General features: G+C 43.0%; 1 protein-coding gene and 1 long non-coding RNA gene across 2 annotated transcripts in view; both read left to right on the forward strand.

Moving 5' to 3' along the window:
• The first annotated feature begins 200 nt into the window (after positions 1-200).
• Positions 201-8432, forward strand: LOC123367375. Its single transcript, XR_006578428.1, has 3 exons — positions 201-331; positions 4835-5014; positions 6532-8432. It is a non-coding gene; the product is annotated as an uncharacterized LOC123367375 (long non-coding RNA).
• Positions 8433-13051: 4619 nt separating this feature from the next.
• The window catches only part of SLC16A10 (solute carrier family 16 member 10), a 144503-nt gene continuing 139145 nt past the window's right edge, over positions 13052-18409 (forward strand). Inside the window, exon 1 of the mRNA XM_045009353.1 lies at positions 13052-13740. Coding sequence (XP_044865288.1) covers positions 13380-13740 — 361 coding nt within the window. The 5' untranslated portion in view covers positions 13052-13379. The remainder of the gene's footprint in view (positions 13741-18409) is intronic.

Consider the following 18409-nt stretch of genomic DNA (forward strand, 5'->3'; position numbering starts at 1 on the left):
TGCATGATGGACTAATAACCTCCAGAATTTAATTATATTTGTGAATCGATACTTGCTTGATGGTCTAACGATAGCTCCCCCTACGTATAGGGGAAGTCCAAATGTGGAACTACAACTCAGTCTTTAGCCCTCATACTGGCTGAGCCTGAGAGTATAGTAGCAGATGTATATATTAGGGGTGAAAAGCTTCTTCCATCACACTCTGGTGACTCTTCTGACTTGAGAGGCATGAACAGGATCGGAAGCAAGCTTAATCTTGCTTTGCTTGGCTGGAAGTTTAGTTGGCCCTGGCATGAGACTGAGGGGTGGAGAGAGTAAAGAAGGAAAAATGGTAAGGATAGGAATGTGGAGTCCTTCCAAGAAGATAGTGTTTTGTAGTTAGACAATGAATCTCCCAAACTGCTCACAATATGTTTTTTATCTTCCTGTCACATCAATATGACCAAACTAATCAGAACAAAATTTAATGACAAAACTAATTCCAGATTTGAGAACATGAATCCTAATTATGAATTTTGTTTTGTTTTGTGAATGCCACGTCTGAAGAAGTGGGTATTCACCCACGAAAGCTTATGCTCCAATACATTTGTTAGTCTATAAGGAGCCACAGGACTCTTTGTTGCTTTTTACAGATCCAGACTAACTCGGTTACCCCTCTGATACTTGACACCATTTATTATTATAACCTTCACTGTGGATTAGAGGGTTTTTTGGTAGCAGAAGTTGATACTCATCTGACAGAGTATAGAAGCGTTTTCTGACTAATCAAAGGCCATCAACATTGAAGGACTCTTCCTTACTGGAACAATGGGTTTTCTATCAGTGGGACCGTTGCCTTTGAAACTGATAGGAGTGGAGTGGAGGGTGGAGTTTATGTATAGAGAACTTGAATCCCCCTCCACATCTTGTAGCACATGGGGAAACAGATGACAAAGTTGGTTTTTAAAAGGGGTGCTTCTCTAAGAAAGGGATGCCATTCCACTCCCAGAAGCAAGGTAGCCAGGCCAACAAGGCAGGAAACACTGCCTGGCCTAAGCACTCAAACCAAATCCAGGACTCACAGGGCTGGTGAGATCTGATCAGACGATTGTATTCAGGAATTTGTTGTTTTCCATGGATCTGTAATGCTTCTGGACTTTGAAATTCTCTTGCTTTACTGTCAGTTTGTCCCTGAGAATGTAACTAGGAAACCAGCGTTCCTACACCCAGGTGGACTCTGGGCAAGAGGGACATGTCTAAGCAACTGAGGACTCAAGCGGGCTGTGGGCTGCTTTTGAGAGACCAGGGACTAGGAATGGTGATCAGTTTCTACCCAAGCCCAAGGTGCTTAGAATCAGGTGGGATGCAGTGGTTGGATTCAGTCACAACAGACTGGTGTCTAACCAGAGAGCAGAACTGGGCCAGGCTGTAACAGTTGGAGCTCATAATAAATATCCTTAAGATCCTAAAACAAAACCAGGTTTGATATTTCCTGATATTGCTAAGCAAATAATGGCTTTTTATAAAAGAAAAAAAATCAACCCTTTCAGGTTGTCCTTGTGTTCATGATATATATATAAAAGAACAAACTCAAGTTTTAAAGAATACTTCAGAGGTAACCTGCAAAGGATCAGTTTTTCTCTTAAAAGTGACTGAAAGCTATATTGTGAAGTTACATATTTGTATCTCAGTGGTTCCATATCAAATGTGCTCATTTCACAAGTGGAAAAGTTGTTTTTCTAAGTGCCAGCCTTGAAAACTCAGTCTGGAAACTGAAAGCCGGGCTGCCTTCTTGGCTCATATATCACCAACAATAAAGATTCTGTAATCAGAACATGGGTAACAATTCTGTTAATGATACATGAATCTGAATGAATCATAAGTCAAAAGTGATTTTAAAATGTATTTTATCCCATAAAGCAGATAGGAGACTGAATATGTGCAAGGAAGCAGATCTGTTGAATAAGGGTAGTCTACAGTGCCTGCATTGTGCAGGAGGTCAGACTAGATGATCATAATGGTCCCTTCTGACCTTAAAGTCTATGAGTCTAATGTCCACACTGCTATTTTTAGTGCATTAGCTCAAGCAGAACTAGTGTGAGTCTGTGTGCCTGGGTGGGAGGTGCGCTCCCAGTTGCAGTGGTGACATATCTTAAGAGGGTGCCATTTTTACTTAGGTCCTGTCTACATTTGAGAAACTTGCACCAACATGTAATACATGAATATAGCTACACTCAGTGGTGAGCTGGAGCTGGTTTGTACCAGTTTGCGTGAACTGGTTGTTAAATTTAGAAGCCAGTTTAGAACCAGTTGTCCTGTCCGGCCTGCCTGAGCTCCTGGCTGGGGAGGCTCCCCTGCCCCCCCCCCCGCCTCCCCCCTCTGGCAGAGCCTCAGCGTCCCCAGTGCTCTGGACCGCTCCTTGGCAGCTCTGCAGCTCCTGCCGCTTTGAGCAGCATGGTAAGGGGGTGGGGCTGCGAGCTCCAGTGGGCCATGCAGCATCCATACATGCTGCCCTGAGCAGCATGGTAAGGGAGCCGGGCCGGGTCTGGGAGGAGGGGTTGGATAAGAGGCAGGGAGCAGTTGGAGGGGGCGGAGGTTCAGGGGGGGCAGTCAGGGGATGGGTAATGGGGGAGGGTTGGGTAGGCATGGGTGTTCCAGGGGTCTGTCGGGGTGGTGGTGGATGGGGTTGGGGCAGTCAGGGGACAGGGAGCGGGGTGAGTTGGGTAGGGAGTGAGGTCCTGGGGGGCAGTTAGGGTGGGGGGGTCTCGGGCTTATACTCACTGGGCGGCGCTTAATAACCATTTCCCTACTGGGTCTTCGGCGGCACTTCGGCGACGGGTCCTTCAGTGCCGCCGGAGACCCAGTGTGAGTGAAGGACCCGCCGCCGAAGTGCTGCCGAAGACCCGGAAGGGAACCGGTTATTAAGATTTTTGGCAGCTCATCACTGTCTACACCATTACAAAGCAGAATGTAAATGGGCTATGTGATGTAAAGAGGGGTTTTCACTGTTAGATGGGGTGGGATCTGAGTTACTACAGAGAATTCTTTCCTGGGTGCTGGCTGGTGAGTCTTGCCCACATGCTCAGGGTTTAACTGATCACCATATTTGGGGTCGGGAAGGAATTTTCCTCCAGGGAAGATTGGCAGAGGCCCTGGAGGTTTTTCACCTTCCTCTGCAGCATGGGGCACAGGTCACTTGCTGGAGGAGTCTCTGCACCTTGAGGTCTTTAAACCACGATTTGAGGACTTCAATAACTCAGACATAGGTTAAGGGTTTGTTCCAAGAGTGGGTGGGTGGGTGAGATTCTGTGGCCTGCATTGTGCAGGAGGTCAGACTAGATGACCATAATGGTCCCTTCTGACCTTAAGTCTATGAATCTATGAATCTATGAAACTTAATCCAGTGAACTGCCCCAAGATAAGCAGTGCAGTACTTCTATATATTAAGGGGTTACTCTATATTAAGGATCTAGTTACACTGGTGAATATTACTCTTATGTAGACAGGCCTCAGGGCTTGTCTACATACAAAAAATATTCAAGAATAATGTACCAGTAGGTCATGAATAGCTATTCTGGAATAACTATGTGTGGACACTCTTATTTTTAAATAAGAGTGCCATTGTCAGATTTTGCTTAATCCAATTCCAAAGTGGATTAAGCTAACTTGGAAAAAGGCACTTTAATTCTGGGTTCAGTGTGTCTGTGCATGCAGTTCTTCTGGAGTAGGCATTTCAAAGTAACTCCATGTGTAGGGAAGCCCTACATCACTTTACAAAGTAGGACTTATGTTGTAATGTGAAATCCTGTAGGGTCTTTCTATGGGATTTTTTTTTTAAAAGCGCAGAGGTTTGCCCTAGTGTATTGGCCCAAAATGTATTCTCTCACTCCCTCAATCTGTTAGCCATTTTGCAGCCACCCTCCACCTCCTGGTGGCTGCATCTCATTGTGGTAGCATAGGTATAGTTTACAAAGAGCTTTGAGATTAAAGGTATTACTGTAAAATCATTATCTCCCAATATAGACTCGCCATTATACGTAATGGGCCAAATGCACCACTGGTGATAGCAGGTATGACTACACTGATTTTAGTAGTTTAATCTATTTACAGCAATGGTGAATTTGTCTTAACATTATCATTAATATAGTGGGTGCAATTAGATTTTGAGCTAGGAGTGAGAAATGGCCTGATAATGAACAACCTGCTTTTCTCTGTACACAGCCTTTGGACTTCAACCAATAGCTTTACAGTTCCTAGTAATGTAAATGTAACATAAATGGCCTTGCCATACAGTAGTAATCTACATTAACGTTTAGAAAAGCATATTTAAAAAAACTATGAATCCTTTGCTTATCCAGGATAAGTCTGATGTACAGTACACGTCTAAGGATCATTCATGCAGATTAAGTGTCTTTGATTTAATATCTGGCTGTTTCATTTGTCACAACTTGACCACACAGCCTTTCATCTGCAGGATGATACTCTGTGCGGAGGATTACCCAGAAGAATTACTAAAACTTTAAATAGGCTACATTGAGAGAGTAGATAAGGGTTGAAAACTAATACAATCTTTTTTTTTAAACCCTGCTAGACCGTGGTGAATTCATATGGGTTCTCTGAAATTATTTTTTATTTCACCCTGACATTTGGGGGTGGAAGGAGGGGAGAGTCCATCTTGGTTGCTCGTTGTCTTAGATTCTAATATTTTTATAAAATACAAAGAGCCACCTAACTTCTCCATCATATTTTATCCTGGATGATAATTCAGTTGAAAACTACAGAATACAGTGTTTCCTGTGCCACTTCCACCAGGCTCTTATATTATTGTAATTCATAATTTTTCACTCTCTTGCAGGTCATAAATAACTCAGGAGGATCATCATCATGATAAAGCAGATTGCTTTTTGAAGGATAAAATTAGTCACCAATCATATTTACATTTCCTAGGAGGATAAGTATAATGAAGCAAGACTGTGGTTTTCTGGGCATGATCCCAGTTTATTTGCCGCTATAATTATGCGCTCTTTGAGTTAGTGTACGTCCTCTATTTGTGTGCATGTTTTTTTTTGTCCACTGATAAACTGTTGAATCTGAACGAATGACATCCCAATTTCAACTAGATATGACATTGGGACAGTCCTATTAATCTGGTCCTCCGGTAATCCTTATTAGTGAGCACAATACATTATCTTTCTTAATTGCTATTTCAAGGTTCTTAGACAGGAAAATAGATAATGTAGTTAAAGCTACAATTCCTTTTGGAGGTTGACTAGTGTAAATATGTACTGGATTAACACTTCACTGTTTCTTTACTAATTTATCTTATTTCAATACCTTTGGGAAAGAGTTTCTCTGTCAGGCTACTGACTGTAGTTTTATGAAAGATACACACTTACATTTGGGTTCCAACCTGAGTAAGTCTTATGCACATTCTTAACTTTTAAGCCAATGGGACTACTCATTTGCTTAAAGCTAAGCAAGTACATAAATCTCTGTGGAATCAGGGCTTTCGGATGTGACTTGCAGCAAAACAATTTTTCCCTGTCATGTCAGGAATTCTTTTTCTGAAAAAATCAAGAGCCATTTGACATACAAGTACCAACCTCCATTTTGTTCACCTCACAAGCCATAGTATAGTAGTTACAAACAGAACGAAGCACCTCCACATGCTCTTTGCTAATGCATGTAAACTATTTCAAAGTAGCTGAAGTAGAATGGAGTGGTTGTAAAATAATCTACCAATTGTGATGAGTTCAGATTTTCCACTAAATAAAAATAGTGACATTTGAGGGTAAACTCAGTTGGATCACATCTTTTTCAGATTCGGTTTTAAAATTACTTGGCATAAATTTGATTTTTCTTGTTGTGTCATATCACATTTTATATCAATATTTCAGGCTTACAGTCAAGAAAAAGGCTGAGAGCTAGACTTCCTAAAATTAATGGACAAGGACCACCCTTCTCACACTTTTATATACTGATACATAGATTTTTAGAGTACATTAATAGTATGAAACTCATACCAGCACCAAGATTATATATTACAACCACAAGTTTATAATTTATATAATTTATATTTAAATTAGATATGACTGTTATATGTTCTTGTACAATGTTGAAGTGTTGGTTGATATATTTAATATCATTAACTTTTTAAAATAATTGCTTGTTTTTTCCAAAAATAACTAGTATTTCTTTAAAAAATACAAAATCTGTCTAATATCTAGTTTGTAGACCCTAGCACATTTTCCACATGAAAGACTTGAGTAACAGTTTTAATATTTGTATTCCCTCATTTAGATATGCACTCATGTTCATCCACTAAGTAAAAGTGCTGATGCTGGAAATTATCTAGTTAAATGAGGCCACTAACATCTGCATAGTCCTTGATTTCTACTTACAATAGAACCATCTTGCAAAGTAACAAAGAAGAAAGGGATACACCGTTAAAATAAAGTTTAGTTTAATTTTAAAGAGAAATTAGATATTACCAATAAGCAATAGAATAAAAACACTACTGATTATGTCTATTATTGTTGATTTGTCACTTAGGTAGTATCAACAGTGCTAGTTGCTCTGTGCTGTTTGGACTTCCTGAGATATGAAAGGTCAGGTGGGCAAAGAACCAACACCCACAGACCTAAACAACGGTTGCATTGAGATGATTTGACAAGCTGATCCTCTTCTCTGGTGACTGTCATCTTGGTCTCTAAACTTTTCCTTTAAAACAAAATTAATTTTTTGTTTTGTTTTTATGGTTGCAAAGATGACCTTCAGAATGTGAAATCTATGTAAATCAATGCAGTGCTATCTAACCAAATCGATAGACAGCCTGAAACAAAAGCTCTGAGAGATATGAAAAGCCCCCATTCATTTGAATGAGATGTTAACTTTGAACATTTGTCAATATTATTAGGTATTTCACTGCTGAGAAAAGGAGATGGGATATCATGCTATGATAATCTGTACAACATGTTCAGAGTAGGGTCATCTAATTTTTATGGCACAAGTGAGAAGAGCTTTAGAGACAATAACCACTTTTTTTCCCAGTCTGCCCATGAGTGTACAGGTCCAGTTGACTGATGTATCTCAGCTTTTTGGAGTCTGGTAAAAACAAAGACTTTCTACTATCAGAGGCTTGAACAAAAATAGTTGAATATTTCCTTCAGCTTGGTTTCAAAATGACAGCAACCAAAAAAGTGGCCTTATACAATGAAAGATTTGTAAGGTCAAGAGTGCTTTTACAGTTAGTACTGTCTATTTCAAGGGAGGGCACACTATGGCCTGCGAGCCAGATCCAGCCTGTCAGGGCTTTTGATCCAGCCTGTGGGATTGCTAGACCCTTGGCATAGTGAGGCTAAAGCAGGCTCCCTGTCTGCTCTGGCTCCTTGGGGGGGCAGGCAGAAGGCTCCCATGTGCTGCCTTCACCACCTGCAGTTCTTCTGCCTCAAGCTACTTCTCAGCAGGAGCCCAGTCTGAAGTATCAGTAAAATGTTCCCTCTCACTGAGAGATACATAAACACCATTCACTGAATGAGGCATTATCTAATGTTGATCTCCACACAGTTGGTGATACCACATGTTTTTGTGCGTTAACTGTTATCCTGTGTACCTTTGCTATCTGAGTTGGGCCAAATCTTGCTGTTGAATAGGTTCATTATTATCAGTTAAAAACAACTACAAAAAGTCTTAATTTGATTAAGAGGATGCATGACTCTATCTAAGGAACCACACAATTTTGTTGTAACCCCTTGTCCACCTTTCACCCCCTCCACTTACTTTGCTTTTTCTTGTCTATTTGTCAAAAATTGCCCTCAGTAAGTACAATACAAATTTAGATTGTAAACTTTGCAGCACCGACTGAGTCTTCTATGTGTTTTGTAAAGAGCCTAACATTTTTCTGGGTTCAGTGAAACAATAATACATATACCTCACATTGCCTATAGTTCTGTGTATATGTGAAGGTAGAACTGGGTCCTTAAAATGTGTACTCTTCAGAGTTAAAACAACGAGGAGGCTTTGTGGCACCTTAGAGAATGACAAATTTATTTGGGCATAAGCTTCCGTGGGTTAAAACTCACTTCATCAAATCACCTGATTTGATAGGGATAAACAGTATGGGCGTATATAATATAAAAAACATACTTCATTCTCCCTGTGGACTCAAGAATATCAAAGTATTTTAAAAAATCAAACCGATCTTACCAAAACATTATTAAGAAAGAGCTAGTTTTTAATTACTGTTAAAATGTATAAATAAGTAACTACGTATTAAGTCCAATATTATACTTGGTGCTGTACAAGACACAAAATACAGTCAGTCTGCCCCAAAGAGCTTACAATCTAAACAAGACAGACATAGACTGGACAGGACTGTTAAGTATGGAAGAAGGAAAGACTAAATAGCTATTTTCTTGAGTTAGGTGGAAATGAGTCTTTTGTAAGATGTGATTTATGCCCATGTTTATGATTTGAGTTTTGTCCATGTTATATTGTAATAAACAATTTTGTAGTTCTAGTGAGGCGTGGTTCAGGTGCTTGGCTACAAGCCCAGAAGTCATGGTTTTGAGTCTTGCTTGATACAATGCTACTTCCAGTCCACCCAGCTGTAAGTGGGTACCTGATCCATTGGGTTGGGGAATGAAAGGCAGTTGGATGTGGTGCTAGCTACATAACTCCCTTGTGTACCACTGGATATGGAAACTGATGTGCCTTAACCTTGTCAGCCCAATGACCTAAATACAGCTTCCGGAGGACTTTGAGGTTTTTTTGTTTTGTTTTTCTTTAATTTTTAATAATTCTAGTTTTCCAGGTTGTGGTCTCTTCCCACTCATATTCTCCCTTGGAAAATATCTTTTTATGTCTCAGGCTATCCATTCTCACATGATTTCCTCTTCTACCTCTCCTTCACTTGGCCTGGTCTACAGGAGGAAATTGTACTGACTTTAACTAAAATGGTTTCTAAATTATTTTAACTCCTTTTAAATTGTAACTGTTAAAACAGATTTAGTTAAATCAGTACAATTTTCTTTCATAGACAAGGTAGTTGCCTCTGTCCCTACTACTTAAGGCTGTTCTTTGTAGTGTTTTTGTTCAGATTTAATTTCCTCTTTCTACCTGCTCCTTGGGCTCAATTAACCATTAGCTCCAGGTCTCCAACAGGGCTGGCCTTTCCCCATTCCTGTCTTGTCTGAATAATCTCATTCATTTTCACTCTTGACAAAAATGCCTTTTTGATAGCAAGAAAATCAACTGAAACGCCAATATTTTTATTTTGAGTTATCGGAATTACAAAATGACTGAGCTCAAACCTGTCAAAACTCAGCCTGCAAAGTAAAATTGCAGCTGAAGTTAGTGACTGAGAATAGTCTAATTCTAGAAGAGCAAAGAGAGGACCACTTTTCACCAACTTGGGACTGCTAGAGAAATACCTGAGATCCTCAGACTTGGAAGAAAGGAGACTTAGTTATTGATAGTAGCACAATGTACGCAAGAGCAAATGGTACAAAGTTGCCACATAGATCACATTACTAATTCTAGAATGACTTTGTTTCAGATTTTAAGGAAGGGCCTTTATATTCTAACTTCTGACAATATAAATTGTACAGTATTTTAGTACAAGACAAATAGCAGCAGCCCAGTAAGGTATAGAGGATTGCAGGGTTGAACAATACAAATTATTAGAAAGGTATATTTTTAGTATCTTGATCATGCCTTTAATATGTAGTTTTCTAATATACACGTTAAAATGATGTTACATTGTTAAACTCAGCAGCTCTTCTTTAGTTAACTGAATCTTGCTTTTGGAAAATCAAATTTGATATCCACCATAATATAGTGAGGAAGGGAAAGCAAGTTATTTGATATTGATCAGAAGAGCAAGTTTACCTAACCACTTAGAAAATATCAGTTATTAAAATAACTAACCAAAGTAAAAATCACACACACATGATTTTAGAAGGCCTAATATGGAAAATATTTATAATTTCTTTTTAGAGAAAAATATGGGTGTAGCCAATTACATTGTTTAAGAGAATAGAAATATGAAACACCAAAATATAACCAGACAAATGTATTCTATATTCATGTGAAGAAAACTTGGAAAATGAATTATTTTATTTGAGCACGGTCCAAAAATAGAAGAATGTGTTGTGGTCCTTGCCTGAAATTAAACTGAACATGGAGAATTCAGTTCATGGCACCATTTCAGCAAAACACTTAAATTACATGGGTAATCTGACTACACACATGCTTAAGGTTAGGCATATGTTTAAATGGTTTGTGGAATAGAGACTATATAATCAGTCAGTTTAAAGGCCAATCTAGAATTCTGTCCTCACTCATGTGCAACCCAAAACTGAATTCAAATAAATGGGGGAAATAAGTCTATAATTTGATCCAAAAGGAGGATTTAAAAATGCTCTACTCGTCCCTGCCTTATCTATTCAGAGCCAAGGTATGTTATGCCTGAGTGAATTTTTTTAGAAGGGAAGTTGTTAAACAGTTTGTATACAAAGACATAATGCAGGTGCCCCTTTTGTATTATGAATTATTTTGAACAGCTTTAAGCCTGCATTAGTTTTTTCAGTAGAAACTTTAAATTTGTCCCTATCCTCCCTGCTACAGGTTTTTCAGATTTTCAAAGTTTAAAAAACGAAATCAGTGTGGCTCCCAAGCTGTCAACTATCAGTATCCACAGGGTTTTGGTGAGGGAAGAGATAAGTTGGCATGAAGGTGAGGAAGAAAAGCACTCTTCCTGGTCAACTACATTCATCCTTTTCAAAATGGAAAAATTAGGACACTTTACTTTAAAGGGCAGGTTGGGAGAAAACAGTACATATCTTTCTAGGATTTCTTTATTGTTCGTTCCCAGTCTCAGTCACTTCTCTATCTTCTCCATACCTTAATTCACTTACAACCTCAATTCCTTCCACTCATGCAAAACCCAGTCAACCCAACGTGTACACCTTCTGGGACAGGTGCCCCCCTAAACCTCTTGCTCTTGACCAGCAACCCCCTCCAGGCTCAGAACCCTTTTTGCTTCCACCCAACCTTGAGATTTGGAAATCATTCCCCAGGATCAGAGCCCTTTCTCTTCCACCCGAATTTGCTGCCTTTAGAGTCTGAAATCTCCTGACCCCTCTTCCCAAAATCAGACTCAGAAGAACCCTTCCCTCACACCTGGACCCCACTCCCTCTCACCACGCCTCCCATAGTTCAGAGTCACTTCTCTTCCTCCCATCCATGTTTTACCTAGAGAACAAGGAGCTGAGACAGCAGACACAAACTGGTTGGATGAAGCTGGGAATATTGCAGGGGTTATAATCTGTTTTGAAGGGGCTAATTTGAATTACCATCACAGAAGCCTATATTCCCTGCTCTGCACTTGCCCCCTTTGCTGCCAGCAGCCTACTTGCTGCTAGGCCTCCTGGTAGGGCTTCAGGCCTGCCAATTATCACACATCTTGCATGAAACTATGCCTATGGCAGCCCAGTCATGTCTCACCACAGATCCCCTCAAATGTCACTCTATAGAATTTTCAGCATTTTTTTCTATGGGCCATCAGTTGTCACTGTGACAGAGGAACTGCAGGCAGCAAAATGCTACCTCTTCCACTGGTGCTGCTCCTAACCCCCTGTATAGATAGTGCTATGTTGGTGGGAGACCTTCTCCAGTTGACATAACTAGTGTCTCTCATGGAGGTGGATTAACTACGCCAACAGGAGAGCATCTTCACTTAAGCGCTGCAGCGGCGCCAGTGCAGCATTTTAAGTGTAGACCTGACATAGGTAAGAGTGTGGGGAGCAGAACTGGCAGCAGAGGATGACAGGGAGAAACAGAAGGGGATAGGGCTTAAGTAGGGGAAGCCATTCTGTGTTCTCCTAACCTCCCAGAAGAAACCTTCCCCAGGTTCAATCCATCAACCCCCTCCTAGCAACTTCACATCCTCTCCAGCCCAAATTCTCTCCAGCACTAGCTCTCCTGACCCTCACCACACTGGCTCCCATCCCCTGCCACCTCCTTGTGAGGTGCAGGTTTCTGCTCTTTTCGCCCCCAACCCTTCCTGGGAGGAAGGTGGGTGAGGGAAATGAGGTGTAGGAAAATTCCCTGTGTAGGAAATAGTGACACGTTTGCACTAAGGAGAAATATTGCATGCCCCCCATGATGTGTCACAACATTTTACATAAGCGCAGGAGTAGATGGCCTTGCTGTGGCCAGCCCGACGAGGAAAAGGGCCAGCTGTCATTGTAGGTCAAGGAAACCGCAGCACCTGCCAAAGAGGGGTGTGAAACAGTGCTAGCAGTTAGTTCTCTGTGGGCAGCAGGTGGCACAGCACCCTGCAGTACAGCAGCAGCCGTGCAGTGTATTGTGGCAGTAGTGCCTACAGTGTGGCTGACAGCTGAGACCGTAGTGAGGAGTCATAGCCCCGCTCTTCAACAGAGAGGGTAACTGCTAAGAGGCTGCCTCATTTTCCCTCTGTCCTGTGCCGTGAGGGAGGCGGGAATCTGGCAGGAAAGGCTAGGGAGGCGCAGTTAGAGAGGATGGGAAGCAGCACGGCGGGAGAGGTACAACTCGTGGGGACAAGCGGGAGGGTCAGAGCGAAGCACGTGCCTGGTCACAGAGGCAGCTGTGGCACTTCCTGATTCTCTGAGGGGAGTTGTTGGGTTAGTGTTAAGGGGGCCGTGTCCGTGGCGTTGTTGATGTGATTGTCCCGGCCCAGGCGCGGATACAGCAGGGCACCCGGGGGCGGTGCATCGCCTTTCCCCTGGCAATTCATGCGGCGGGGGAGGGGGGGGGGAGTAGCCTCCCTCCTGTTAGGCTGCTGGCCTGATTTCTCCCTCCCAGCCTGAGGCGAATCCAGCGCCTCCTCATGGGACTGGCGGGGTGGGGGAAGGGCCTTGGGGCTCCCTCTTGCTGCGCGCGAGCCGCAACCGTTAACTCTCAACGCCCCATCTCGTCGCGCGCGCACCCCCGCCCCGGCCACTCAGCACAACTGCCGCCGGAGCCTGTGACACGCAGCGGCCCCGCCCGCACCGTGTCCTGGGAGGGGGCGTGGCCGCGCCCCTGCCCCATCCAATCGGAGACGCGGTGGGGGGGATATCCTGCTGTCGGACACCCCCTCCGCCAGAGGTGCCCCTTCAAAATAACCTGGCGAGGCCGGGGCCGGCGTGTGTGTGAGCGGGACAGGGCAGGGGGCGGCTTGTACCGCCGGGGCTGCACAGCAATAAGGGGGGTCCCGGTGGGCGCCGCGGGATGTTCCCAGCAGCCCTGCAGGGATAGCGGGAGCGCAGCAGCCCCCTCAGGCAGCCGGAGAGAAGCCGCCGCTGCCCCTTCTCGTGGGGAGGGGCTGTCGCCTGTCCCCTCGCCCCGGCTGCCTGCGGCTGCGGGAGCCCGCGGGGATGACGCTGAGTGAGAAGCTGGAGACGCAGGGAGTTGCGGGCGCTCCCGACGCGTCTGCTACCCTCTTGCCCTGGCCGGCGCTGCGGGAGCCGCAGGGCGCCCAGGCGGCGGCCGGGGAGCCGAGGCAAGAGAACCGAGAGGGGTGTCCAGGCGGCCAGTCCGCTCTGCTGATGGCGGGTGCCCCGGAGGAGCAGCACGGGGCCGAGCCCCCCGAGGGCGGCTGGGGCTGGGTGGTGATGCTGGCCGCCATGTGGTGCAACGGTGCGGTGTTCGGCATCCAGAACTCGTGCGGCGTCCTCTTCGTCTCCATGCTGAGCGAGTTCGGCTCGCAGGACGACAAGCAGATGGTGTTCAAGACAGGTGAGTGGGGAAGCCCCCCCCCACGGCGCTTCCCTCTGTCCCACTGCTGTGCCCCGTCCTCGCTACTGCCACCCCCTTCCTCGCTCCGCCCTGCCACCACTACACGCGAACCCCTGTGTGCACGTGAGACGTCTCTGGCAGTCCCCAGGCTATGTGATGGTTAGGGACCACCTATGTGAGAATCAGTATCTGAGGGTGGGTCTGGCTTCAGTGTTTAAGAGTAAAAAAGCTTCTTTCTTTAAAGTGTTGTAAAAACCTTGCCTGGGCAGGATAAGGTAAAAGTGCAACTTGCCCTGTCCACACTAGGATTTTATAACATAGAATAATTCATAGAATGTCAGGCTTGGAAGGGACCTCAGGAGGTCATCTAGTCCAACCCCCTGTTCAAAGCAGGGCCAATCCCCAGACAGATTTTTCCCCCAGATCACTAAATAGCTCCTTTAAGGATTGAGCGTGCAATGTTGGATTTGGCAGGCCAATGCTCAAACCACTGAGCTATCCCTTCGCACATTATAAACAACACACCTTTTCCTTAGTGGAGACATAGAGACCTAATTTGGCAATTTCAACATCCAAAAATAGTGTTCCTTTGAAACAACAGGGAGCAAAATCTTCCATCTTCAGAGGGAGAGAGATTGTAACTTCTGTCCTTGCTCTAGAAAATGAGCCTTGGGAAAGGAGGTATCTGTGTGAGAGGCAGCAGGGAGAAAATTGCTGGAGGAAGGTGTAGGTAGTATAATCTAGACATTTGTACTTATCTTTTTTGGAGTTTTTTTGCATTAGGAAAAAAACTATTTCATATTGTGCTTAGGTGACTGTTATAATTATTTCCCTTACCCTGGCTGATCTAGCAGTGGCAAAACCAACTGATAAATGAATCCAAAACAGTGTATAGCAGTATTTGAAGTATTTTGAGGTTAGGCTTAGGCCTTGTCTATACTGCAGGCACTACAGTGGCATAGCTACCAGAAGTAGTTTTTTTTGTTTTTGTTTTTTTTCCCCCCGCCCCCCATGTAGGAACACCAATCTAGCATTTTTCCAAGATCCATCAGAATTTCCCAAGCAATGACAGCTAGGTCAACAGAAGCATTCTTTTCTGAAACTCGCTGTGTCTGCACCCGGGGTTGGGTTGGCATAGCTATGGTTCTCAGGAGGTATAGATTTTTCACAACCCTGGGTGTCATAGCTTTTTCAACCTACATTTTAGGTGTGTAGACCAGGCATCAGAGGTTGTGAAGAATTTTTTCAAAAATTTAAATCATGTACCTGATATTGGACTCTGAGATATGCAGGATTTTCATATGCAGGCTTACTGTCATACAGTGAATATTCCTAAAATCCCAAATGCAAACTTAATTTTAGTAAACACTGAAGAAATGCTAGTGTCAGACACCTCCAATCACATTCTTTCTTAAATCTGCTGTTACTAAACTGAAATGCTCTATATAGAAATACGTGCTTTAAAAAATACTTGAAAGAATAATTGCTTCAAATGAATGTTGGGTTCCTGAGGAATCTGAGTGCTATAACATCACAAGCTGAACACACACAGTCTTCTATTCTATTCCCACTGTAATGAAATCTGTGGTTGTTTTTGGAATGTCATGACCAGTGTTGTTACCCTGCCTTACTAAAATAAGTTTTAGCTAATGTAGTAAGAGTCCCACTGAGGAGCAAGCCCTCCAGAATATTCTTGCTGTGTAGAGAGGCCACATGGATCTCTGGCTGAAAGAACTGGCAGTGGTCTGGATCTCTTGACTTTAGGATTATTTGGGACCAAACTGGGATGGAGGGAGAGAGACACTTGTATACCCTCCCTTTCAATTTTTTTCTTCCTGACTTAAGCATTTAAAAGAAGAAAGCTTTGTGCTAAAACTCATTTGCCTCATTTTTCTTAGCATAGTCTGAAGTGAGTAGGAAAGGCTTGGGGAGTCCAATTAGAAAAGCAGTGAAATGTGAGTTTTAGAATTGAAGCCTAGCCTCCTATTTCTCAGGCCAGCGGTAGTAGGGTGTGAAAATAGGAAGAATTTTGGATATCAAGATATAACTACACAATGGAGACTATACCAGGATATCCCCTTACGCTGGTATGTCTACACTGCAGTTAGACACCTGCTGCTAGCCTGTGCCAGCTGACTGGGGCTTGCAGTGCTTGGGCTGTAGGGTGGTTTAATTGCAGTGTAGATGTTTAGGCTTGGGCTGCAGTCCAGGGCTCTGGGACCTTCCCACTTTACAGGGTCCAAGAGCCAAGGCTCCAGCCCAAGCCCAAATGTCTATACCAGGGGTAGGCAACTTATGGCATGGGTGCCGAAGGCGGCACGCAAGCTGATTTTCAGTGGCACTCACACTGCCGGGGTCCTGCCACGGTCTGGGGGGCTCTGCATTTTAATTTAATTTTAAATGAAGCTTCTTAAACATTTTAAAAACCTTATTTACTTTACATACAACAATAGTTTAGTTATATATTATAGACTTATAGAAAGAGACCTTCTAAAAACATTAAAATGTATTACTGGCACACAAAACCGTAAATTGGAGTGAATAAATGAAGACTCAGCATGCCACTTCTGAAAGGTTACCAACTCCTGGTCTATACCATAGTTAAACAGCTCCAGAGCCTGAGCCTGTGAGCCCAAGCCATCTGGCATGGGCCAGCCCACAGATTTTTTTTTCTTAATTGCCATGTAGATGCAGTCTACGCAGAGGGAAGACTTTTTTTGTTTGTTTGGTGTAGGAATACCACTTCCCCCAAACAGTGGTAGCTACATCAGCAGAAGCCTTCTTCCTTCAGAATAGCAGTGTCTACACTGGATATTAGGACAGCATAACTAGATTGGTCAGGGATGTGGTTTTTTTTCCCCCACCCCTCATGACGTAGCTGTGTTGACCTAACTTTTAAGTGTAGGCCTGGCCTCAGAGGAAGTCAGCACAACCAAGCTGATGCAGCATCCAGATTGCCATAGAAGGGAATTGGAGTCAGGAAAGGCAGATTGTGTTTAAAAGACAGCTTGGGAAAGGGGAAGGGTAACCGAAGAATAAAAATAGTTCCCCTTTTAAAGGGATGGAGAAAACTTAGAATGCTCAGAGACTATGCAAATGTGTACAATATTTAATTATTCTGTGTAAGAGACTAGATAAAGTGTCATTCTAAGATAGCATTTAGAAGCTGAGCCTATGGGTAGGTCCTTATGGATTCTGTGACTGTGGCATTTGCTATAGAATTCAGCGCTTTCCACAGAATTGTGCTCCAGAATCTCAACTCTTACTTTAAAAAAAAAATTAAAAAAAATCTAGCCCTTATAGTTTCGAAGATAACTTTGAGAATGTGAACTGTGCAACCCAGTGCCTGTTTGAGTCTGCAAAGAACTTGAAACAATGGTTCTAGGAGATGTGAACATCCCAAATCATCTCATTTGGATCCTCATGGACTCTGTGTGGCTGTAGAATCTAGCATTTTTCCAAGATCCATCAGAATTCAGCACTTTTGCTGCTATGGGGCACCCAACATTTTGTTTTGTCTCCCTGCCCTGCTGGGATATGGCAACAGCTGCTGCTTGCTCTGCACCTTTTCCCACAAAGGCGAATTAAATGGATTATAGTGCTACCTTACATAGAACCAGGTAAGGGTGGTTGGGTGATGTTTGTGTTAAGGAGCCAGAGCTTGAGTTTAGTTTGCAGCCAGGGACTGGAAGAAGCCAATAGTGCAGGCTGGCCAGCTAGGCTGCCTAGAGAATACAGCAGCAGCTGAGGCCTGAGGAGGTAAGAAGATGAACGGATTAACTTTTCCTCCAGAATTTAGGAGTCTTACTTGCAAAATTTTGTTCCATTGTGCCACAGGTTACATGCACCCTGCTTATAGGGATCAAGAACCTTTCTTAAAAGGACATTGTTAGACTTTACACTTCTGATTAAAAGTATGCTAGGTACATAATTTTCAAGTAATACCCATTGTTACTGTGATTTGAAAGATACTGGTGAAAGTCTTTCAGGGTTTTTTAGTATGCAGTGATTTTCATACAGTACTTTTGTTGTTTTCCTTGTATAATCAGTCATTTTCACCCTCTGTGTAAAGATCCTTTATAAACATCAGCGAGATACAGAAAAATATTATACATTTTCTTTTAAAAATAAATTCAGGGCATCCTGTTTAAAGGACACTCTGTGAGACAGGAATTTTACAAATACTATTCCATTTAAAAGTACAAGTTGATAGTATCCTTTAAAATGCTCTTTTAAAATAAATCCTTTTCTTCTTGGAAATTGCATGTCATCTGTATGTGGAATGGAAAATGGGAATGGTAATGGAGTTTGGAGGCTCTTAATGCTTAGTCTGTAGTTCAGATCTTTTGCAGATCTATATTGACAAAAAGCAATTATCTGATGGTGGTTGCTTGACATAAGTCAAAGGAGTGGAGGATACCAGTCCATGTTGCATTATAAGAGAACACCATTTGGTACCTGTGCTAACATTCATCATAGAGAGATTTGCAAGGTGAATTACCCAGTCACATCTAGATCTTGTCTACATTAGTGAAATTTGACATGCTAACCACTGTTGGAACCTGAAACATACCATGTATCTGCACAGGTGTGCTGTACTTGCTCTGAAAAGACCAACAATGGTGACATCTGTCACCATGTTGATCAGCACTGGCAGGTTCAGTGCCAG

The sequence above is a fragment of the Mauremys mutica genome, chromosome 3 (genome assembly GCF_020497125.1).
Source record: "Mauremys mutica isolate MM-2020 ecotype Southern chromosome 3, ASM2049712v1, whole genome shotgun sequence".
NCBI classification, from domain to species: domain Eukaryota; kingdom Metazoa; phylum Chordata; order Testudines; family Geoemydidae; genus Mauremys; species Mauremys mutica.